At 36.1% G+C, this 22,355-nt stretch overlaps 1 protein-coding gene across 1 annotated transcript in view; it reads right to left on the bottom strand.

Moving 5' to 3' along the window:
• Positions 1-22,355, bottom strand: part of LOC107557961 (protein tweety homolog 3-like) — a 39,262-nt gene that overhangs the window by 10,182 nt on the left and 6,725 nt on the right. The window contains exons 3-11 of the mRNA XM_016241557.1: positions 21,000-21,169; positions 9,460-9,571; positions 6,162-6,382; positions 5,730-5,825; positions 4,161-4,233; positions 3,282-3,357; positions 1,767-1,822; positions 1,588-1,680; positions 1,389-1,481 (exon numbers count right to left, since the gene is read on the bottom strand). Of these exons, the coding sequence (XP_016097043.1) occupies positions 1,389-1,481; positions 1,588-1,680; positions 1,767-1,822; positions 3,282-3,357; positions 4,161-4,233; positions 5,730-5,825; positions 6,162-6,382; positions 9,460-9,571; positions 21,000-21,169 (990 nt within the window). The remainder of the gene's footprint in view (positions 1-1,388; positions 1,482-1,587; positions 1,681-1,766; positions 1,823-3,281; positions 3,358-4,160; positions 4,234-5,729; positions 5,826-6,161; positions 6,383-9,459; positions 9,572-20,999; positions 21,170-22,355) is intronic.

Raw genomic sequence — 22,355 nt, 5'->3', positions numbered from 1 at the left:
TGTGTGTGTGTGTGTGTGTGTGTGTGTATGTGTATGTTAGACCAGTTTATGTGTTTATGTAGTATGTTAGACTAGTTTAAGTGTTTATGTAGTTAATAAAACCTTACTTGTATCACACTTGACGTGTTCATTGTTTGCTCATAACTGGAGTCACTAATCATGCAGATTTACGTTACAAGCTTGTAGAATTGTACAGTAAGAAAGTTATTTCCCTTAACCAGGAAATTAACGTTCTTAGAATTGACAAGACAGTTGACCCTGAGTGGTCAGCTAAATATCTACAGCGGATCTAAAATATGAATAGTTAATTATAACTAGTTATGGTTAATTATTCATATTTCCTGTTGTGAGCTAAATTCGCTACATACTCTACCATTCAAAAGTTTGGGGTCAGTAAGATTTTTTATGTTTTTGAAAGAAATCTCACCGAGGCTGTAGTTATTTGATCAAAAATGTACTGTATATTTACATTTACATTTAGCAGACGTTTTTTTTCCAAAGCGACTTACAACTGAGGAATACAACAAGCAATTCATCATAAAGAGGCAAACAAACACAGAAAGTGCTCATAATACAAAGTTTTAGACACCGTTCATATTAGTACAAGCTAGACGGGGGGGATTAAGCGGTGGTTTTTTTTGTCAGGGATTCGGCATCTCACATGGGGGTGGGAAAATACAGTAATATTGTGAAATATTATTACAAATTTAAATAACTGTTTTCTATTTTATTATATTTTACAATTTTATTTATTCCTGTGACCGCAAAGCTGAATTTTCAGCAGTTACAGCATTACTCCAGTGATCAAGACATTTTTTCTTATTATTATTATTATTATTGTTAATTAAATTGAATCTATGGAAATTAAAAGAACATAATTGATTTGAAATAGAAATATTTTGTAACATTCAAAATTTCTTTACTGTCACTACTGAACAATTTAATGTGTCCTTGTTGAGTAAAAGTTAATTTCTCAAAAATGATAAAACCCCCAACTTACTGACCCCAAACTTCTGAATGGTAGTGCATGTCTTGGATACATTTTTACCATGCATTTCACCATAATGTATTTTTGCTTCTCTTCAAAAGCATTTTGGGTATGGATTTTATCGTTTTACCCTTGTCCCAAACCCAGACTTTCAATTTTAAACTTAAAAATGAATCTTAATATTTATTGTGTGAATCTGATTGTCCCACAATTGTGTTGTGATTTCCACCACACTGAACAATTCTAAGAAAGTTTTTGTAAGACACAGATATCAGGGGGTAAGGTGGGTCAGAGGCAACATATTTTAACATGGCTTTTATGCATCATTTTGTCATTACACAGAATTAACTTGGCAGTGTAATAAAATATTTTTGTATATTTTTCATCTTAACACACATACCATGTGCAGGCTCCGACAATCGACCAGGGCAGTGAGGTGATGGAGACTGACTTCAGTGGAGTTTAACACCGCTTGCATCTCCTCCAGGTTACTCTGATAACCAACCCATAAAGAGACAAAGCACATAAACTGATAAACATCCACATACTGAGTACAGCAACGCTCACTCCCACTCTCAAAGGCATCTGCAATCTCACACCTTTGTCTTAGGGAATTCTCGGATAGCAGAGCGCAAGAGCTCGGAAACATCATCCTGCATCTCCACAAGAGCTTTATGGCTTCCGGAGAGTTTCTGCAAATCAGAGGACCGATTTATAATTCATGAAAGAAAACAAGAGTGACAATGAGAAAGAGAACAAAGAAAGAGTAATTATGTACCTGCTGAAATGGGTTGGTCTGTCCCATGCTGCACTTCAGATAATACTGCAGGATATCTAACACACATATAACATAGATAATAACAAATACATATGAATTCCAATAACTATGTTCAAATGTGTGACATCACATAATGGTAGGTTTCCCAAACACTGCCTTCATCTTCTGTTGGTCAACAAACAGATCATTCTTGCTCAGATGTTGAAATATTGTTGAAATCACTCTGCAAAGAAAACAGCCGATGCAAACTAACAAAACGTAGCAGTAAATCTGTTGAAAGTGCTGCATGCCTCTGCCTCTCATGAGTCACTGTGACCTGGCTGAGATTACTGCCAACTGCCAACTAGCTTCATTTGTTAAGATATCAACACTTTTCTGTGTGTATGTGCGAGTATGAGCGTATGTAAGAGAGAGATGACTGTAAAGACGCTGCACGAATCTGAACCCAATTACTATGGATTCATGTGCTTGAAAAAAAGACAAGAGAGCGAGACTGAGAGAAGCAGCAGTAGAATGACCTCGGGCAGCGGTTTAATGATTAATTAAACTCAGCCTAAATCATCACACTCATAGTGGGTGCAGATGGATAAGATGAAAGAATTTTCCTTTAAAATAAGTTTGAGTGAATTTGAATAAATATTGTGTAAACCAATTTTCATTCATTTTGTGTATTTATCAATTGCTACTATTACAATGCATAACCATTCAGAAGATTGGGGTCTGTAAGATAAGGCATACTTGCTAAATAAAATTAATTTATTTTTCTAAAAATCTTCCTGACCCCAAAATGTTGAATGGTAGTATATTAAGTGGCAATTACATAAAATTAATATGTAGGAGGAAGTAAATACACAGATGTTAAATTATTTGAAAGATTTACTGGCCTGCAGACACACCTCCCAGTGCCTTACCTTCAATACAGAGAAACACAAATGCTTCCAGCAGTAAAGCATAAGTGTGTATGCAAGTGTGAATGAGTGTTGATTGTGAATGTGTTGTGTAGGGACTGAGAGGGTCATGAATCGTATCCCCTGCGGGAACTAATTAGCAATGACATTCATGTCTGTCCAGCAAAGCCCAGGTCTGAGAGCAGGATACAAATCCTGCTTTGTACATAAACACTCTTTAAGAAAGCCTCCTCTGCATAGCAATGCTCCAGGACATTTCAAGTGAATGAATGAGAGCATTTGTAGGCATACACAAGACTTGATACACATCAGTATGCACAGATTTATCAGTATATCATTTAATTAATAAAATGCAAATAAGAAAATAAATAGACTGAAATGAATGGCAACCATGTGTGAATTTGAGTTCAGCATTTACTACTTCTTTGATCTGTACTCTCAATATATACTATATATTTACATTAATTTTGTTAACTTAATATATCTGTCTATACAATCTTGTATTTGTTTGTGATCTGAGCCTCGTCACAAGCATTTCAATGCCCAGTGAACCCTGCGTAAACTGTGTGAAAGACAAATAAACGGAACTTGACTTTGGAGCACATACCTTGTTTGATATCAACGTTCTCACGTGTTACTTTGGTGATGTAAGAGTCAGGGGCAACACAAAAATCACTGGCAGTCTGAGGAAGAGAACACCACCAACAACATCATATATTTGCACTTTTTCTTTGTAAAACTTTATCTATAATTCTCATTTCAAACATACATCATTCCAAAGTTTGGGGTCAGTAATTTCTTCTTTTTTTTTAAGAAACGTAAACTTTTATCCAGCTGAGCTGTAAAAAATTATATTCCTAATAAATGCTTTTGAACTTTTACACAGAATCCTGCAAGCAATGCATCACGGTTTCCACAAAAATAAAGCACCACAACCGTTTTCAGCACTGATAATAATAATAATAATAATAATAATAATAAATGTTTCTTGAATGCCAAATCAGCATATTAGTATGATTTCTGAAGGATCATGTGACAATAAAGACTGGCGTAAAGATGCTGAAAATTCAGCGTTATCATCACACGACTAAATTACATTTTGAAATATATTAAAATAGAAAATAGTTATTTTACTCTGTAATAATATTTTTGCAATATTACTGTTTTACTGAATTTTGATCAAATAAATGCAGCCTTGGTGAACATAATAGACTTTCAAAAACATTAACAAATAAATAAATAATAAATCGACCCCACATTTGAAAAAAATGTGTAAATACTTAATTATACACATTACATATAACATATACGTATTACATATAATGCCAATATTTTCCTGAAGAAAATAATCTTAATCTTAATGTTAATTTGGCTTCACTTAGTGAGTTTATTATTTAAAACTCTCTTTAGACAGCCATAGAACCAAACATAAATATACTGATATAAAATGAAAGAGAATTAAAGGTGTTTCTGCTAATTTACTCACTACAGCAACAGAAAACTCCAGCCCAAGTGAAGCCCAGCTGATCACCAGCGTCAGCACACCTAGCAAACAAACGCTGAAGGACAGAAAGAGATTATTAATAACCACTGAAAATACTTTGCACACATCCCTCAGTTTGAAAAAACAGTGTTTACAGTCATGCGCTTACAATGGAAAACATTCTGGACACTTTGAAGATGTTTTAAAGCGCTTATTTTAATTCTTCTGAACTAACATGGGTGTCATCTGAGTTGCCGTTTAATGGTGAGACTAGGCGGATGAGTGTCTAGTTATTGTACAGTTATTCCTGTAAGCAAAGCCGAAATGTTTCTGTGTTGTTGATGGATATTTTCTGGTTGGCTTCTTTTAAAACATGTTTAGGCTCATGGTGAGTAACCCAGTTAATAAACATCTCTGGTGATTCAAACAACCTCCCACTGACCAAATGTGCTTCTAGATACATATGCGCCCTCAAACACTAATATAAACACAAACAAACATGCATGTACACTACACGCGACAGAAGAGGTGTCTAATTGCAGCAGAAGGAGTGAAAAAGTGAGTCAGAGTGAATCAAGGGAAGATCTTCACCCTCCCTTGTAGACTAAATAGATTTTGTTTTGCCTGAATCCATCTCTCCTCTGCCAACTCCTCTCTGATTCGTGCTCTAGCTCTCTCTCCATTTCTAAAGGCTTTCAGAGAATGGATCTCAATTTTGCATAGTTACAGGCTAAAAATAGGTATTTTCACACAACGATTTCCAACCTGAAACTGCAAACTCAGGTAGTGCATTTGAACCTGAGGCACCTCCTGCAATGCACCAGGAAAACAAGAAAGTCCCTTTTGATGTACCGTGCAATTTCATGTGATCTTGCATATCAACATTCTCACATTCATTATTTAGATTTTCTTACACTTCAATATTTCTTTGTTGTGAGAGTTAAAGTCAATTACAACCATTAAGTTCTCCTGATACATGTTCAGAGTTCAATTCCAGGTCATTTCTCATTCTCCCTATATTGTATTGTAATGCCACATTTCAAACCGCCCTGCCAAATTCAATAACACCCATAAAGAAAATGATTTCATAGCAGTCTTACTTTAGTATTTATATTCTATTATAGTGTTTATCAATACTTTGAAGTAGCTTTTTCATATCAGTTTTCATTATAATTGTATTTCAAGTTTTATTAGTAATTTGTATTCATTTTTCCCCTTAAATTTATCTATTTAGCATACCTAAACTAATTTAATTTCATTATTATTTACTTTTTTTTCAAGTTTTCATTTAACATTTTATTTCAGCTTTATTTCAGTTAATGAAAATTATTTTAAATAATTTTAGGTAACAATAACAACATTTCACAGATAGCAACTATATATATATATATAAATTTTACAAAATGATAAAAAAAACAAAGATGTCTTATATTTTGGCCACAAGTCTAAGTAATGTGGTGTTTCCTAAAGGTAGAGAAAAGGTTCTTTAGGGGCCATTTTTTGACCAATTACATGGGTGGCTATTGTGTGTGATATTAACTAAAAACATGTGTTCATCATTTTTGAACTTACCTGATCAAGATGCTTCTAGAGTTGCGTATGAGACCAACCAAAACTAGCAGGCAGATTATAACATCAAAGAGCAGCAGACTCAGATAACCCAACCACCTACAAAAGACACATACACATGATCTCTTCCAGGTGGCTGGAAATGTCTTTATAACTCCAAGCAACAAGTCTGGACTTTATTATTGAGAAACTATATTGTGTATGTCCATAAACTCTAATTTGTATGTCTTTAGGCATTTAAGTCATACTAATGTCTGAATGTCACTGCATTAGATAACAAAACGTCAAAGCATGTGACATCTGCTAACAAGTCAAGCCAGACTACATTTTTGTAAAAACCATCAGGATTTTAGAACCCACCACTATCTGGGTAATACCTCTGAGACAAATTTAGACATCACAGAGCATGATGACTTGACTGGACTTCATAATTACCTGTACCAGTCATACTGCTCAGTGACGGACGCCAGGTGATCCAGAGAGAGATCCATACTGCTCCAGAAAGGCACCTCCACCATGAGATTGATCAGCTCGTCCAGCTGACCCTGCAGTTTCTGGACGATGGACAGGTAGTCTGTATGCTTGGAGTACACGGTCTCCAGCTGCACCAAACCCTCCTGCAGGGTTTCATTCAGAGAGCTGGTGCTCTCTGATACCTAAAACACAAACATGAGGAAATATTTTAGGCTCAATAATTCAGAACCATTTTTTTTCTGCCCCCTGAATCAAATTGGCAAATTATTATATATGTCATCATTAGTGATTGACCAAGTCAAAGAATTCAGGAGAATTGGCTGATCATCATTTTTTTTTTATTTGTGATTGTAAAATATTTGGATGAAAAAAAAAAAAAGAAAAAAAAAAATATATATATATATATATATATATATATTTATATATATATATATATAATTTGTGTATATCTACTGATTTCATCATATTGTATTATATAAATGTATCGTTCATCCATCATCAATCCTGCTAGATCACCATATTGGCTGTCCATAAGTTGTCATCAAGATTGATTGTTTGATTTTTTTATTGCCATACCAGCATCTATAGCTATCTTCATGGCAAGATCAATGTATTTTAAAAGAGGCAAACAAAAGTGAAATACAGCTGTAATGAAAAACAATAATTAACAACCAATTCACAGAAATATAATAAACATAATAGAAGATTTTTCATTTCAATATTGATTAAAAAATGTAAGACAGTTGTAAAAGAAACTAAAGTGACAGAACAACAACTAATGAAGACGACAAGAACAATAGATGGCCTTCTGATGGGTGCTTTTGTAAAGGGGTTAACTTTTTGCTCAAAAGTTTTGGAAGGCACTGAAACAGTGACATTTCAATGCTATGCAATTTAAATGCTTATACACAACAAATACAATTCGATTAATGAATTGATTATTAGATTAACTTTATTTTTGGTTTTATATATGAATATTAGGACTCCATGACCGCTCATGGCTCTCTAACAGTCAGAACACCTGCTAATGGATATTTGGATACACATAATTGCTTCCTACAAGAAGTCCTGGCCAGCCAACCAAAACAATAACACCCTCAACCTTCTGAATACATGAACTTTTAATAACCCTGCATCCTGGGGGTTTTAGCTATGGCCATGAGGTGCAATAGAGTATTTGGCAACAGAAGTAGAGTGTTTATTCAAGTTAAAGTGTTTAGCAAAGGGCAATGAACTCTAGCAACAGCAGTGGGGAGTTCAGAAAAGAGGGTGGTAAATTTTCTGTACCACAGTACTTTAGTATTGGTATATGCCATGACACCCTATTAGTTAGGGCTGTAAAATAGCTAGCAGAGATGGTAGAGTGCATAAAAAGTGTGGTAATGCATTTAGGACTGACCACAGAAGGGCAGTTAAGTGTGTTTTGAATACCTGGATAAGGCAAAATGTAACAAAAACTCCAATGACTCACCAGTTTGTCGATGCCTGCCACTGTTTGGTTAGCATGGCGCAAGGAATATGTCAGTCGTGTCATGCCATCGCACGTTTCGCCGTTTCCATAGAAACCGACTGCAATGCCAGCACTGTGGGAAAGTGATCAAAATAGGAATTAGCTCACGTGAATGTGGCAGACTCTTTTATATAGGCTGTAATTCAACACTCACACAAACAATGTCTTTATTCTGAAATGCAGAGAACAAAAATCACTTGATGACCCTGAAACTTGGCTGAACCAACATTGTTGTTTTTTGCTTTCACAAAGACATTAAAACACAGAACTGTGTGTTTTCCCTAAAATTACTAGCTTGCAATTAATGCTTTGTGTAATAAATCAAAATCATACGTGTGAATTGACTGCTCTGCATTTTATTCTTCATGTGTTCATGTGTTTGTGTGCATATACGTTCACTTTCTTTGCAAGAACTTCTATAATTCTTCTTTTTTTTTTTAAGAAATCAATACTTTTATCCAGCCAGCACACATTCAATTGATCAAAGGTGACAGTAAAGACTTTTACGTTGCTACAATATAATGTAAATACTCTTAAAAAATGCTGTTCTTTTGATCTATTTACAAAAGGGTCTTAAAAAAATGTATCACTTTTTAAATGTCAAATAATTGAAAATAGATTTCAAATAATATTAAGCACCACAATCACCATTAATAATAAGAAGAAATGTTTCTTGAGCAGCAAATCAGCATATTAGAATGATTTCTGAAGGGTCATGTGACACTGAAGTCTGGAGTAAGAAGATGCTGAAAATTCAGCTTTGCCATCACAGGAATAAATTACATTTTAAAATATATTCAAATAGAGATATAGTCAGTTTTAGTGTGTGCGCGTGAGCATTTTTATCTGATGCCGTGTGCACATTTTCCTGTATGTGTTACTCTTTGTCTCTGTCACTCAAACACAAGAGGATTTAGGCGGGAGAGCTAGCTTAAGAGTGTGTGAGGCAGTGAGATATCGAGAGAGAGGTCAAGCTGTCATTCTTTGTTAAGGTCAGGAGTCACGTGGCTCACTGAGGCTTTCCCACTGTTACCCAGAAACCCTCACGTTAACAGCACTGACCACAATCATCCGCTTGTGTGTGTATCTGTTAAATTGTGCGAGTGGGCACATGCTAACCGTTCTGTTTGGAGAATAATAGTAACTGTATAGAAAACTGGTTGTAAAAGTATGAGTATGAAAATGTTTGATTCACAAGTGCTACAATGTTGGTTTAAGATGATAATGCGATCTAACTGAATAATTAAGCAGAGTTAACTAAAAAAACTAAAACAAACTAAGCACCAAAAGTTACTAAGGTACTACCATATTATTTTATTCAAGTACCATATTTTTAAGTATCTTAAAGTATCACATAAATACAATGGTACCTGAATTTCAGTACAGAATTTCATGATATTTGTGTTATTTATTTTGTTTAAATATGCAGGTCCATGTGGGTTCATTCAGAGCAGTTAGCTTGAACCGATGACTTATATGGGTCACTTTCAAACATACATGTGAAGAGTCGGGACAAACCACCTCAGACTTTCAACCTTAATAAGATCAACTCAGGTAAATGTCATTGTTGTGGAATTGTGGAAAATACTTTTTATGAGTCCTGGCTGCTTTAAATAGAATCGATTCTGGCTTGATGGCTCAATTACTGAGCCAAGGAGCCAAGGATTTAGGACTGACCACAGAAGGGCAGTTAAGTGTGTTTTGAATACCTGGATAAGGCAAAATGTAACAAAAACTCCAATGACTCACCAGTTTGTCGATGCCTGCCACTGTTTGGTTAGCATGGCGCAAGGAATATGTCAGTCGTGTCATGCCATCGCACGTTTCGCCGTTTCCATAGAAACCGACTGCAATGCCAGCACTGTGGGAAAGTGATCAAAATAGGAATTAGCTCACGTGAATGTGGCAGACTCTTTTATATAGGCTGTAATTCAACACTCACACAAACAATGCCTTTATTCTGAAATGCAGAGAACAAAAATCACTTGATGACCCTGAAACTTGGCTGAACCAACATTGTTGTTTTTTGCTTTCACAAAGACATTAAAACACAGAACTGTGTGTTTTCCCTAAAATTACTAGCTTGCAATTAATGCTTTGTGTAATAAATCAAAATCATACGTGTGAATTGACTGCTCTGCATTTTATTCTTCATGTGTTCATGTGTTTGTGTGCATATACGTTCACTTTCTTTGCAAGAACTTCTATAATTCTTCTTTTTTTTTTTAAGAAATCAATACTTTTATCCAGCCAGCACACATTCAATTGATCAAAGGTGACAGTAAAGACTTTTACGTTGCTACAATATAATGTAAATACTCTTAAAAAATGCTGTTCTTTTGATCTATTTACAAAAGGGTCTTAAAAAAATGTATCACTTTTTAAATGTCAAATAATTGAAAATAGATTTCAAATAATATTAAGCACCACAATCACCATTAATAAGAAGAAATGTTTCTTGTGCAGCAAATCAGCATATTAGAATGATTTCTGAAGGGTCATGTGACACTGAAGTCTGGAGTAAGAAGATGCTGAAAATTCAGCTTTGCCATCACAGGAATAAATTACATTTTAAAATATATTCAAATAGAGATATAGTCAGTTTTAGTGTGTGCGCGTGAGCATTTTTATCTGATGCCGTGTGCACATTTTCCTGTATGTGTTACTCTTTGTCTCTGTCACTCAAACACAAGAGGATTTAGGCGGGAGAGCTAGCTTAAGAGTGTGTGAGGCAGTGAGATATCGAGAGAGAGGTCAAGCTGTCATTCTTTGTTAAGGTCAGGAGTCACGTGGCTCACTGAGGCTTTCCCACTGTTACCCAGAAACCCTCACGTTAACAGCACTGACCACAATCGTCCGCTTGTGTGTGTATCTGTTAAATTGTGCGAGTGGGCACATGCTAACCGTTCTGTTTGGAGAATAATAGTAACTGTATAGAAAACTGGTTGTAAAAGTATGAGTATGAAAATGTTTGATTCACAAGTGCTACAATGTTGGTTTAAGATGATAATGCGATCTAACTGAATAATTAAGCAGAGTTAACTAAAAAAACTAAAACAAACTAAGCACCAAAAGTTACTAAGGTACTACCATATTATTTTATTCAAGTACCATATTTTTAAGTATCTTAAAGTATCACATAAATACAATGGTACCTGAATTTCAGTACAGAATTTCATGATATTTGTGTTATTTATTTTGTTTAAATATGCAGGTCCATGTGGGTTCATTCAGAGCAGTTAGCTTGAACCGATGACTTATATGGGTCACTTTCAAACATACATGTGAAGAGTCGGGACAAACCACCTCAGACTTTCAACCTTAATAAGATCAACTCAGGTAAATGTCATTGTTGTGGAAAATAAGCCATTACTTTTTATGAGTCCTGGCTGCTTTAAATAGAATTGATTCTGGCTTGATGGCTCAATTACTGAGCCAAGGCAATATCTATAAACCAAGAAAAAATTACTCTCAATTAAACAGTGGACACAAATACATAAAGATACAAACAGACAGATCTTTGTGAGAATCTGGCAGTGTTAGATAAGAGATATTAAATAACGACTCTATGCGGCTATAGCACACATATACACAGTGCCCACACACACTGTCAGAGAGACCGGCAGTGCATTATTCATCTCGCAGCTTCAGTGTTCAAAATCTGATTCTGTTGCTATGGCAACATCTCCAAGGCACTGATGGGGCAGCACAGGGGGGGCTGATACGAGGGCGACAGAGGGAAAAAGAGAACGCTATACAGAGAGGAAGAAAATATTTTTATCTGCAGTGAATCTCTTTAGCCCAGGACAAAATCATACACGCACATATAATGCAAAAAAACGTAATTCTTATAATCAATTGCTTATCTCATTTTTTCCAGTAAACGTCAAAACAACAGCATCAAAAAAAATATTTATTTTGTGAAACAATATTACAGTTGTTCAGTATCAGCTTTTTCATTTGTTTGATGCATGAACCGAACTAAATGTATAATTTTATTGATTATTTTCTAACAAAATATTATTTAAAAAAAAAAACAATGTAAGTGACTATGGTTCTTTTAGTACATTGGGGGAAGCTCGATATGTAAAAAAAAAAAAATTAAACTAGTAAGGGACGAGTCAAAATTATTTTTGTGGTGATCAGCATTTCTTTAACTGTTGTTAAAGCTTAAAGTATAGTTCACCCGAAAATCATTTACACACCCTCATGTCATTTCAAACCTGTATGACTTGGTGAAAACAATGAAAAACAAAAGAAGACATTTTGAAGAATGTTGGTAACCAAACTGTTTTGGTTTCTATAGACCTCTATTATATGGACCAAAAAAAACCAACAACACAGTGGAAGTCAATGGGAACTGAAACTGGTTTGGTTATCAACATTCTTCAAAATATCTTCTTTTGTGTTAAACAGAAGAAAGAAATGCAAACAGGTTTGAATTGTGAAATTGTGACTTTCTTACTGAAATATTCCTTTAAAGGAACTGAATGTCATGAAAATGAAACAGTTCAAGTGTTTTGAACGGTTCTAAATGAGAACACATTCATTGAGCTACTAAAGACACAAAACATTAGGGAGATTAGGGTTTTAGGAGAGTGCTCCAATGTTTTAGGTCACCCAACTGAGCACGTGTGTGCATTAGTGCATGTGTGCACTATTTGATGTGCTTAATGATGCATGAGGCACAATGTGTTCCATCTGAACCATCATATCAGCATGACATCTCTCCTCTCTGCCATGGACCCATCACTCATGATCTGATCCGCAACTCGCTCTCTTCTCCCAGTTAAGCTTTATCTGCATCTCACTCAATCAATCAGATGTCATTGTCCTTTCCTCTGGTTGTTCTTCTTTCTAAGGGAAATAATCTCTTCTTTGTTTGTCAATCGCAACATAGAATGGCAGAGCATGAAGTCAGATATAGTACAGATGAGAGCGTGCTGATGAGAGAAAGGAGGAGGAAGGGAAGGCAGAAGGGGTGGAACAGAGGGGAGGAGACCATCTGATGACCCTTGTGGGGCCACAAATGGGAGGAGAGCTCAGAAAATAATCTGAAAAGAAAGCAGCAACCTAAAAGCAATTAGAACAATAAAGAATAACAGTTAATGAAAACAAAACCGTAAGATTCGTATGCAAAATTATGGCTTATAATTTACACAAATTAAAGTAACTTTTACTTTCATAATGTATAAATGTATTTACATTATGATTACTTGCAAAGGCATTAATAATTATTGATTTACATTATTATTATTATTATTATTATTATAATTCATGTTAATAATACAATATGTTAAATGATCCTTTTAACCTTTTAAACAAAAATTTTATTTTTGTATTTTCATGCCGCCAAGGTCACATGACCTGCTGAATACTAACTTCATTTCAGTAACTTCCATATTATTGGACACTTTTAGTTGTGGAATAAATTAATCATGGCTGACAAAGACTAAAATGGCATCGGTCACTAAAATGTTGTCCACATCAATGGGTTGTGCACAAAAATTTTTTACATCTTTAATTAAAACAGAACAGTGTAAAATCCTTTTGGTACAATCAGGGCTTATGATTTACATAAATGAAGGAACCCAAAATCTCAGGTCCTGCAAGCATGTCACAACAAGCAGTTCTTTCTAGATGGCTTTTGTATAGTGTGAACAACTACTGCAAAGCCTCCCCCCTAAAAAATCACAGTATTTCTGTGTGGCTTTTATTTCAAGACTAAATCACTCTATATCTACAGCAGATAAGTTTGTTGCACAAGACCCCTATTCAGCCAACATCATTCTAACCACTAACTAATGCAGACACTTGATTAAACTACTTAACCTCTGTGTTCTGGGTTCAGTTTGGAATGGCTGCCAGCCTGATCTGACCTCTCACCTCTCTCTATATTTAAAGAGATCTAACAGGAATGATTAGAGACATTTTCACCAGAGACCAAGTGTATACAACAGGATGCACTGCAGACAAACACTTCACTATTTACTAGCTTAGACAAATAGAAAAAAAGACATACAGTACCATGTGAATCTATAAAAACTGTTTAAAATGTTGAGGTTAATTGTCAAGGTCAGCTAAGGTAGTGTAACTGATTTATCAGAACTGACAAGAAAGCAGATGGAGGCTTGTTCACCTAACTATCACAGTCAAATGTGACAGCGTGTGGATTGTGAAAGTGTCCTAACAGGACACATCCTGAACAATCAAAGGGTTAACCAAGCAAAGCGTGTGCGGGATGCTGCCAGTCAGTCAGCTACAGACAGGGATTATTACAAAAAATACAGATGAGGTAGCATCCGTTCCACTCTGCGCAAGGAGAAACACACACCTACTATTTCATATGAATCATGGCCAGCGGCGCTCATCAGCGTGCATTAGGCGTTTAATAAGCTGCCATATGTTACATGAATTATGTGTCATACAGCAATTACTTGAGAGCTCTTTAGGTTTTTTTTTTATATATTCTGTCATCATTTACTAACCCTCATGTCATTCCAAAACTGTATGACTTTCTTATTTCTGTGGAACATAAAAGAACAGAAATGTAGAAGAAATGAGAAATGTAGCATTACATCACTTGCTCACCAAAGGTTCCTCTGCAGTGAATGGGTGCCGTCAGAATGAGTTTTTTTATATATTCTGTCATCATTTACTAACCCTCATGTCATTCCAAAACTGTATGACTTTCTTATTTCTGTGGAACATAAAAGAACAGAAATGTAGAAGAAATGAGAAATGTAGCATTACATCACTTGCTCACCAAAGGTTCCTCTGCAGTGAATGGGTGCCGTCAGAATGAGAGCCCAAACAGCTGATAAAAACATCACAATAATCCACACACCACTCCAGTCCATCAGTTAATGTCTTCTGAAATGTTACATTTAGACTTTAAAGGTTACAAAATTCCACCAGGTATAATTTATACAAGAATATATGCTTGAAAATGAATTAGGCTACATAAATGGTGATTTCACAGATTTCTTTTAAGGAACTAATTTGTTAGGAATACAATCTACTTGAATAACTGCAAACATGTTCAGTAAAATATGAATGAAGAACAGAGTTTATTTGAAATAGAAATCTTTTGTAACATTATAAATGTTTACTGTCACTTTTGATCAGGTGAAAAATGAAAATAAATGCATCATAGATAAGGTCAGATAAGTTTGATGAAGTTCAAAATTTTCTAGCGCACTGACATTTCTAGAACGACCAATATAAGCAACCAACACGAAAAGCAACACTTGTAGAATTTATTTACAATCTCTCTTAATCTAGAAAAGTTCAAACTGATCCTAACAGCGCGTCTAGTGTATGGTATGAGCACATCATGAATGAAATCACACCAGACGCGTCCGAGACTGATTGTCGGTCACTGAAAGAAAAACAATTCCATTGTCAAAGAGTAACTACATGTCCTAGGGTGACATATTACATTGTCTAGATGCCAACTTCCCTTGTTTATTGCAGGTTTTTAGTTGAATAACCTGGAGATCGCTGAAGTCTAGCGAGTGAAACATAACTGCATATTTACTCTAAGATGCTTTCAGAAAACCCAGCACATATGACATTAATCGACGAAAGCATGGACCCCCATATATAACAAACCCCATCGAGAAAGAACGTGGTCTAGAACTGATTCATAAATCCAAAATATACAAATAACACAGTGTGTTTTTAAAACAAGCTTAAAATCATGCTTTTTGATCTTAACTAAGATGTGACTGATTAGGGAGCATATTATGGTCAACAAAAAAGAAACGACAGTGATGCTTATATTCTAGACACGAGAGCAAACGTGTGACGGAAGTGAAAATACATGAGGGGAGCGAATCAACCGATTCATTTACACAACACACAATGTTACTCAAAGTGAGTCGGCGTTTGTCCAGAGGCGTGTGGGATTTCCCCTCAGTGAGCCCGGCTTTATGCTTTCTCTGGCATCATAAAGGCACTAGTGATTAGACGACTGGAGACCGGCTTTAAGATTTTATATAAAGAACAAAAATAAAATGGCAAATAGTGCTTGCGAGGCATGTAAAAACTAAAAACATGGCCAGCCTGTCACATGCACCTTATAGTAATCAAAGAGTTTGTGGCTGGTTGCTATTGTGATCTGTCATTTATCGTAGTTAAACGCAAGCGACGTTTGGCATTGATGTGCGGTTGATTAGGAATAAACTATGCTGATGCTAAAAACTGATTATAAAAGATGTGGACGGGGTTTTGGTCCCTCTAGCCGAAAGTGGCTCCACAGTTTGGACATCTCCTCTGACGCAGGATCAGGCAGAAGAGAATTCCCAGAGGAAAGAAGATTATGGCACACATGATTCCCAGACAGGTGAAATCATCCTCCAGCACGCCGACCCTGAAGAGAACACCACTAGAGTCAGATCCTTCATTCCTGGAGCACTGACACATTCCCACGCAACGCTAGAACAACATCCAGTCAACGTTTAGATGATGTTCGGAAGAATCGGGGGGGGGGGGTTTTATGTTTTTGGAAGAAAGTCTTTTACGCGCTCATGTGTGTGTGTGTGTGTGTGTTTGAGCTGATAATTAATCCTCTCTAATCTCTTAACGGTTGCTGTCATTGGTGACTGACTCAAATGAGCTTTGAGACATCAACACAAAAGCTGACATCAACTTGCTCACAGGTCCCTCAATCTCACAGACGACTAGGGATGGATATTAATGTGAAAATCTCATGACACCAGTTTTAAGCCATAACACAATATCTCAGCCCACTCAAGATAACAGTGAGTGTTTAAGCTGTGATGAGCGTCAGCACAGGGGTGTACATATATCAGACTGGGTCACTCTGGGCATTTGAGGACAAATTAGTGATCTTGCTCTATTTCAAAAACCTGAGCTTGTGATTATCAGCTGTTTGGTGCTGCTGCATTTCCTTTTATACCCTGAACTCAGTAAGGTCTTTCAGTAAGGTTTTTAGAACAGAGGTTATCAACATTTTTGAGGCCTCTGAATGTCCAACGCAATATGTGTGTATTTACATAGTGTGTGTGTGTATGAATTATATTATTTTATGATTAACAGAAACTGGGAGTGTCAATATAGATAAATGAAATAACCACAAATTAATGTAGTTATTCCAGAAGTTCAAAGAAATGCACTTTCTTCAATATGTTTTTAAGCATTACGTTAGAATGTTAGAATGAGTTAGAACATATGAATCATGATAATAACATTTAAATCATTTTAAAAAGTCATCATGCTTTGCTATTTGCTGTAATTTGAAAAGTTATGCTTTTTTGTCATTTGTGGTGCTTGCTAAATTTGCCCTTAATTCTTAATACAATCTTAATTGATGATAAAATGTATATTTTAATTAGATCAAATGTAAAAAATAATAATAAAATAACATAGTCTTACGTTAAAAGTGTTGTTGTTGTTGTGGCCATTTTTAGCGGTAGAATAATGTAAGAGACTTGGGGAATCTAAACAGATTTTAAAACTTTAGGCATCATACACTTGCCGACTTTATATTTACATAGGAAAAAATGGGAATCATACAATAAACAACTGAGGATTTTCTATGAAATCGGTCAACTCAAACCTGCAGACTGGCTCTGATTTTTGGCAACTAGTGTCATCTTGTCCAGACTGTAAATCTGGGCAAAGGTCTTGTAGTGTATTCCAGCTATTAGCAACCCTTGTAAACAAAGGACATCCCCTATATATTCCATTAAACAAAGATATTCCAGAGGAATCTAAATATTCCCTATATTTGTATGTTAAAAAACGACTGTGATTTTGATAGGAATGTTGTTCCGAGACTAACAAGGGATGTTGATTTATTATCATATCCTAGTACTTGGCACCATGTTGTGTGTGTGTGTGTGTGTGTGTGTGTGTGTTTGAGCTGATAATTAATCCTCTCTAATCTCTTAACGGTTGCTGTCATTGGTGACTGACTCAAATGAGCTTTGAGACATCAACACAAAAGCTGACATCAACTTGCTCACAGGTCCCTCAATCTCACAGACGACTAGGGATGGATATTAATGTGAAAATCTCATGACACCAGTTTTAAGCCATAACACAATATCTCAGCCCACTCAAGATAACAGTGAGTGTTTAAGCTGTGATGAGCGTCAGCACAGGGGTGTACATATATCAGACTGGGTCACTCTGGGCATTTGAGGACAAATTAGTGATCTTGCTCTATTTCAAAAACCTGAGCTTGTGATTATCAGCTGTTTGGTGCTGCTGCATTTCCTTTTATACCCTGAACTCAGTAAGGTCTTTCAGTAAGGTTTTTAGAACAGAGGTTATCAACATTTTTGAGGCCTCTGAATGTCCAACGCAATATGTGTGTATTTACATAGTGTGTGTGTGTATGAATTATATTATTTTATGATTAACAGAAACTGGGAGTGTCAATATAGATAAATGAAATAACCACAAATTAATGTAGTTATTCCAGAAGTTCAAAGAAATGCACTTTCTTCAATATGTTTTTAAGCATTACGTTAGAATGTTAGAATGAGTTAGAACATATGAATCATGATAATAACATTTAAATCATTTTAAAAAGTCATCATGCTTTGCTATTTGCTGTAATTTGAAAAGTTATGCTTTTTTGTCATTTGTGGTGCTTGCTAAATTTGCCCTTAATTCTTAATACAATCTTAATTGATGATAAAATGTATATTTTAATTAGATCAAATGTAAAAAATAATAATAAAATAACATAGTCTTACGTTAAAAGTGTTGTTGTTGTTGTGGCCATTTTTAGCGGTAGAATAATGTAAGAGACTTGGGGAATCTAAACAGATTTTAAAACTTTAGGCATCATACACTTGCCGACTTTATATTTACATAGGAAAAAATGGGAATCATACAATAAACAACTGAGGATTTTCTATGAAATCGGTCAACTCAAACCTGCAGACTGGCTCTGATTTTTGGCAACTAGTGTCATCTTGTCCAGACTGTAAATCTGGGCAAAGGTCTTGTAGTGTATTCCAGCTATTAGCAACCCTTGTAAACAAAGGACATCCCCTATATATTCCATTAAACAAAGATATTCCAGAGGAATCTAAATATTCCCTATATTTGTATGTTAAAAAACGACTGTGATTTTGATAGGAATGTTGTTCCGAGACTAACAAGGGATGTTGATTTATTATCATATCCTAGTACTTGGCACCATGTTGTGTGTGTGTGTGTGTGTGTGTGTGTGTATGTTTATGCAGATTTGCATACAGTAGAACCTCTAAGCTTATACTCCACAGCTCTGAGACCAAAAGAAGTCTCCCATGTACAACCTGACCTACATTTGCTGCATATGGAGAAAAATCTAGATCATTCATGACACATCTGGCTCAGTTAAAGAGCTTGTGGATGTAGATCTGGATTAAACATGCAGGACTCCTGAAAGTAACTCCCATTTTATCCAAAAGGGGTGTCTTTTCTATCTAGAATAGCTCCTCGCACACAAGCATAATAGTTTAAAAACGATGTTACTCCAGATTACAAATAAAGACAACATGTGATACTGTACAATAACAAAAGATTTTGATTGTAAGAACCAGCTTTCAGTGGCCTCGTTGTATTAATTGTTCACAGCTCATTTACTGCTACACTAAAAACAACGAAGCCTAAATGATACTTTCTCTCTCTCTCTCTTTCTTTCTCTTCAGTCTGTGTTGTTGCTAGGCGCAGCAGTGTTGGTGTGTTTGGCGCTTGACCTCCTCTTCCTCCTCTTCTACTCCTTTTGGCTATGCTGCCGTCGCAGGAAGAACCAGGACTCGCCCAACGCGGACTGCTGCTGCACCGCTTGGTGCGTGATCATCGCCACGCTCGTGTGCAGGTCCGTGGTTTGCATTCTTATACACTTAAACATGAAACACTCATCACCTCACTGCCTCCACACACGTATAATGTGGCAATACACATCATAAATTCCAGTTAATTGGGCATCGCTTTTGAACTTCCACACAAATAAAACTGTTAATGAAATCCATCCAGTTGGGAACATTTCGGCTCTGTTCCTAAATCTAGAGAGCTCTATTGCTGTCCACTGCCAACACAGGCAGAAATCTGAAATAGAAGCTCATAGTTGACTAATCTCAAAGGACTAGTTCCCCCAAAAATTAAACATTTTAGTGAAAATGTACTCACCCTCAGGCCATCCAAGATGTAGATGAGTTTGTTTCTTCATTGAAATAGATTTGGAGAAATTTAGCATTACATCACTTTCTCACCAATGGATCCTCTGCAGTGAATGGGTGCCGTCAGAGAATGAGTCCAAACAGATGATAAAAACATCACAATAATCCACAAGCAATCCATGAGACTTCAGCCCATTCTTTAACATCTTTTGAAGCAAAAAGCTGCGTGCTTGTAAGAAACAAATCCATCATGAAGGCTTTTCACTTCAAACCATTGCTTATGGCCTAAATTCAAGTCCACATTGCATAATAACATCCCCCATCCCATCTTGTCCTCTCACATCAAAATCCAACAACATACTTCGATTAGATCGCTTGTGTTTGATCTGTGCATATTTAAAATTTTTCACTAGAGAATATATGGATATTATTATTTTTTTTTAAGATTTATTTTTGGCATTTTTAATTTTGATAGGACAGTATAGCAGTGACAGGAAGCGAAGTAGGAGAGGGAGAGAGAGAGAGGGGGGGGGGGGGATCAGGAAAGGTCCATGAGCGGGGACTCGAACTCGGGACACCCAGAGCGCAACAGCACTATATGTCGGCGCACTGCCCACTAGGCTATTGGCGCCGACATATATGCATATGATTAATAGAGGACTCATATTTTAGCTGGAAGCAACTGTTTATTATTATATTGTTTTTATCAACTCTCATTCTGACGGCACCCATTCACTGCAGAGGATCCATTGGTGAGAAAGTGATGTAATGCTAAATTTCTCCAAATCTATTTCAATGAAGAAACAAACTCATCTACATCTTGGATGGCCTGAGGGTGAGTACATTTTCACTAAAATGTTTAATTTTTGGGGGAACTAGTCCTTTGAGATTAGTCAACTATGAGCTTCTATTTCAGATTTCTGCCTGTGTTGGCAGTGGACAGCAATAGAGCTCTCTAGATTTAGGAACAGAGCCGAAATGTTCCCAACTGGATGGATTTCATTAACAGTTTTATTTGTGTGGAAGTTCAAAAGCGATGCCCAATTAACTGGAATTTATGATGTGTATTGCCACATTATACGTGTGTGGAGGCAGTGAGGTGATGAGTGTTTCATGTTTAAGTGTATAAGAATGCAAACCACGGACCTGCACACGAGCGTGGCGATGATCACGCACCAAGCGGTGCAGCAGCAGTCCGCGTTGGGCGAGTCCTGGTTCTTCCTGCGACGGCAGCATAGCCAAAAGGAGTAGAAGAGGAGGAAGAGGAGGTCAAGCGCCAAACACACCAACACTGCTGCGCCTAGCAACAACACAGACTGAAGAGAAAGAAAGAGAGAGAGAGAGAAAGTATCATTTAGGCTTCGTTGTTTTTAGTGTAGCAGTAAATGAGCTGTGAACAATTAATACAACGAGGCCACTGAAAGCTGGTTCTTACAATCAAAATCTTTTGTTATTGTACAGTATCACATGTTGTCTTTATTTGTAATCTGGAGTAACATCGTTTTTAAACTATTATGCTTGTGTGCGAGGAGCTATTCTAGATAGAAAAGACACCCCTTTTGGATAAAATGGGAGTTACTTTCAGGAGTCCTGCATGTTTAATCCAGATCTACATCCACAAGCTCTTTAACTGAGCCAGATGTGTCATGAATGATCTAGATTTTTCTCCATATGCAGCAAATGTAGGTCAGGTTGTACATGGGAGACTTCTTTTGGTCTCAGAGCTGTGGAGTATAAGCTTAGAGGTTCTACTGTATGCAAATCTGCATAAACATACAACACACACAATTAGATTTCAAATCTCAATGAGGATACATCATAGACCTCTATAGTTTATATAAAACTAACCCAAGTTTACAAAGCTGAGATTTCCTGGACATGTGATGTAGTTTAGGCAACAGATTTAATGACCCAGCAATCAACACCAAAGAGAAGAGACTAAACGAAAAAATCCAGGAGAAGTTGAGAATGGGGGATGGAGTCTAAGCTCTCAAATGTAATTATCTTATTACCAGCCCTCAGAGACACACAGAGAGGAAGAGACTGAGCTTGTATTGGGCTGACCCTATAGCAATAAAGAGCAGGATGGCAGGTAGGGCTGTGCAATATATCGAAATTATCGAAATATATCGCACATATCGCAATATGCATATCGCTACGGCTTGCAATATTTGAGGCCATGAACAAAAGACAAAGAGAAAATCACTCACTGCTCTTACCTAAATAACTTTTGTAGCTTAAGTAAGAATCAGTGCAAACTGAATTCATAGAGTAAATGTTAAATGTTAAAATTAAATTTTTATGTAATGCTAGAGTAAAACACTACCGTTCACTTTTAGAAGTTGTTGTAGGGGTGCTTTCATCTCACAAAAAGTGAAACATGTATGCTAGTTATATTAGAATCAGAATCAGAATGAGCTTTATTCACCACTTAAGTGTGCGCAAACACAAGGAATGTGTTGTGGTTTTACAGGAGCTCTTGATACATACATACAAATATAT

The sequence above is a fragment of the Sinocyclocheilus grahami genome, unplaced genomic scaffold (genome assembly GCF_001515645.1).
Source record: "Sinocyclocheilus grahami isolate Dianchi unplaced genomic scaffold, SAMN03320097.WGS_v1.1 scaffold625.1, whole genome shotgun sequence".
NCBI lineage: Eukaryota > Metazoa > Chordata > Actinopteri > Cypriniformes > Cyprinidae > Sinocyclocheilus > Sinocyclocheilus grahami.
This window is presented reverse-complemented; position numbering and strand designations above follow the sequence as displayed.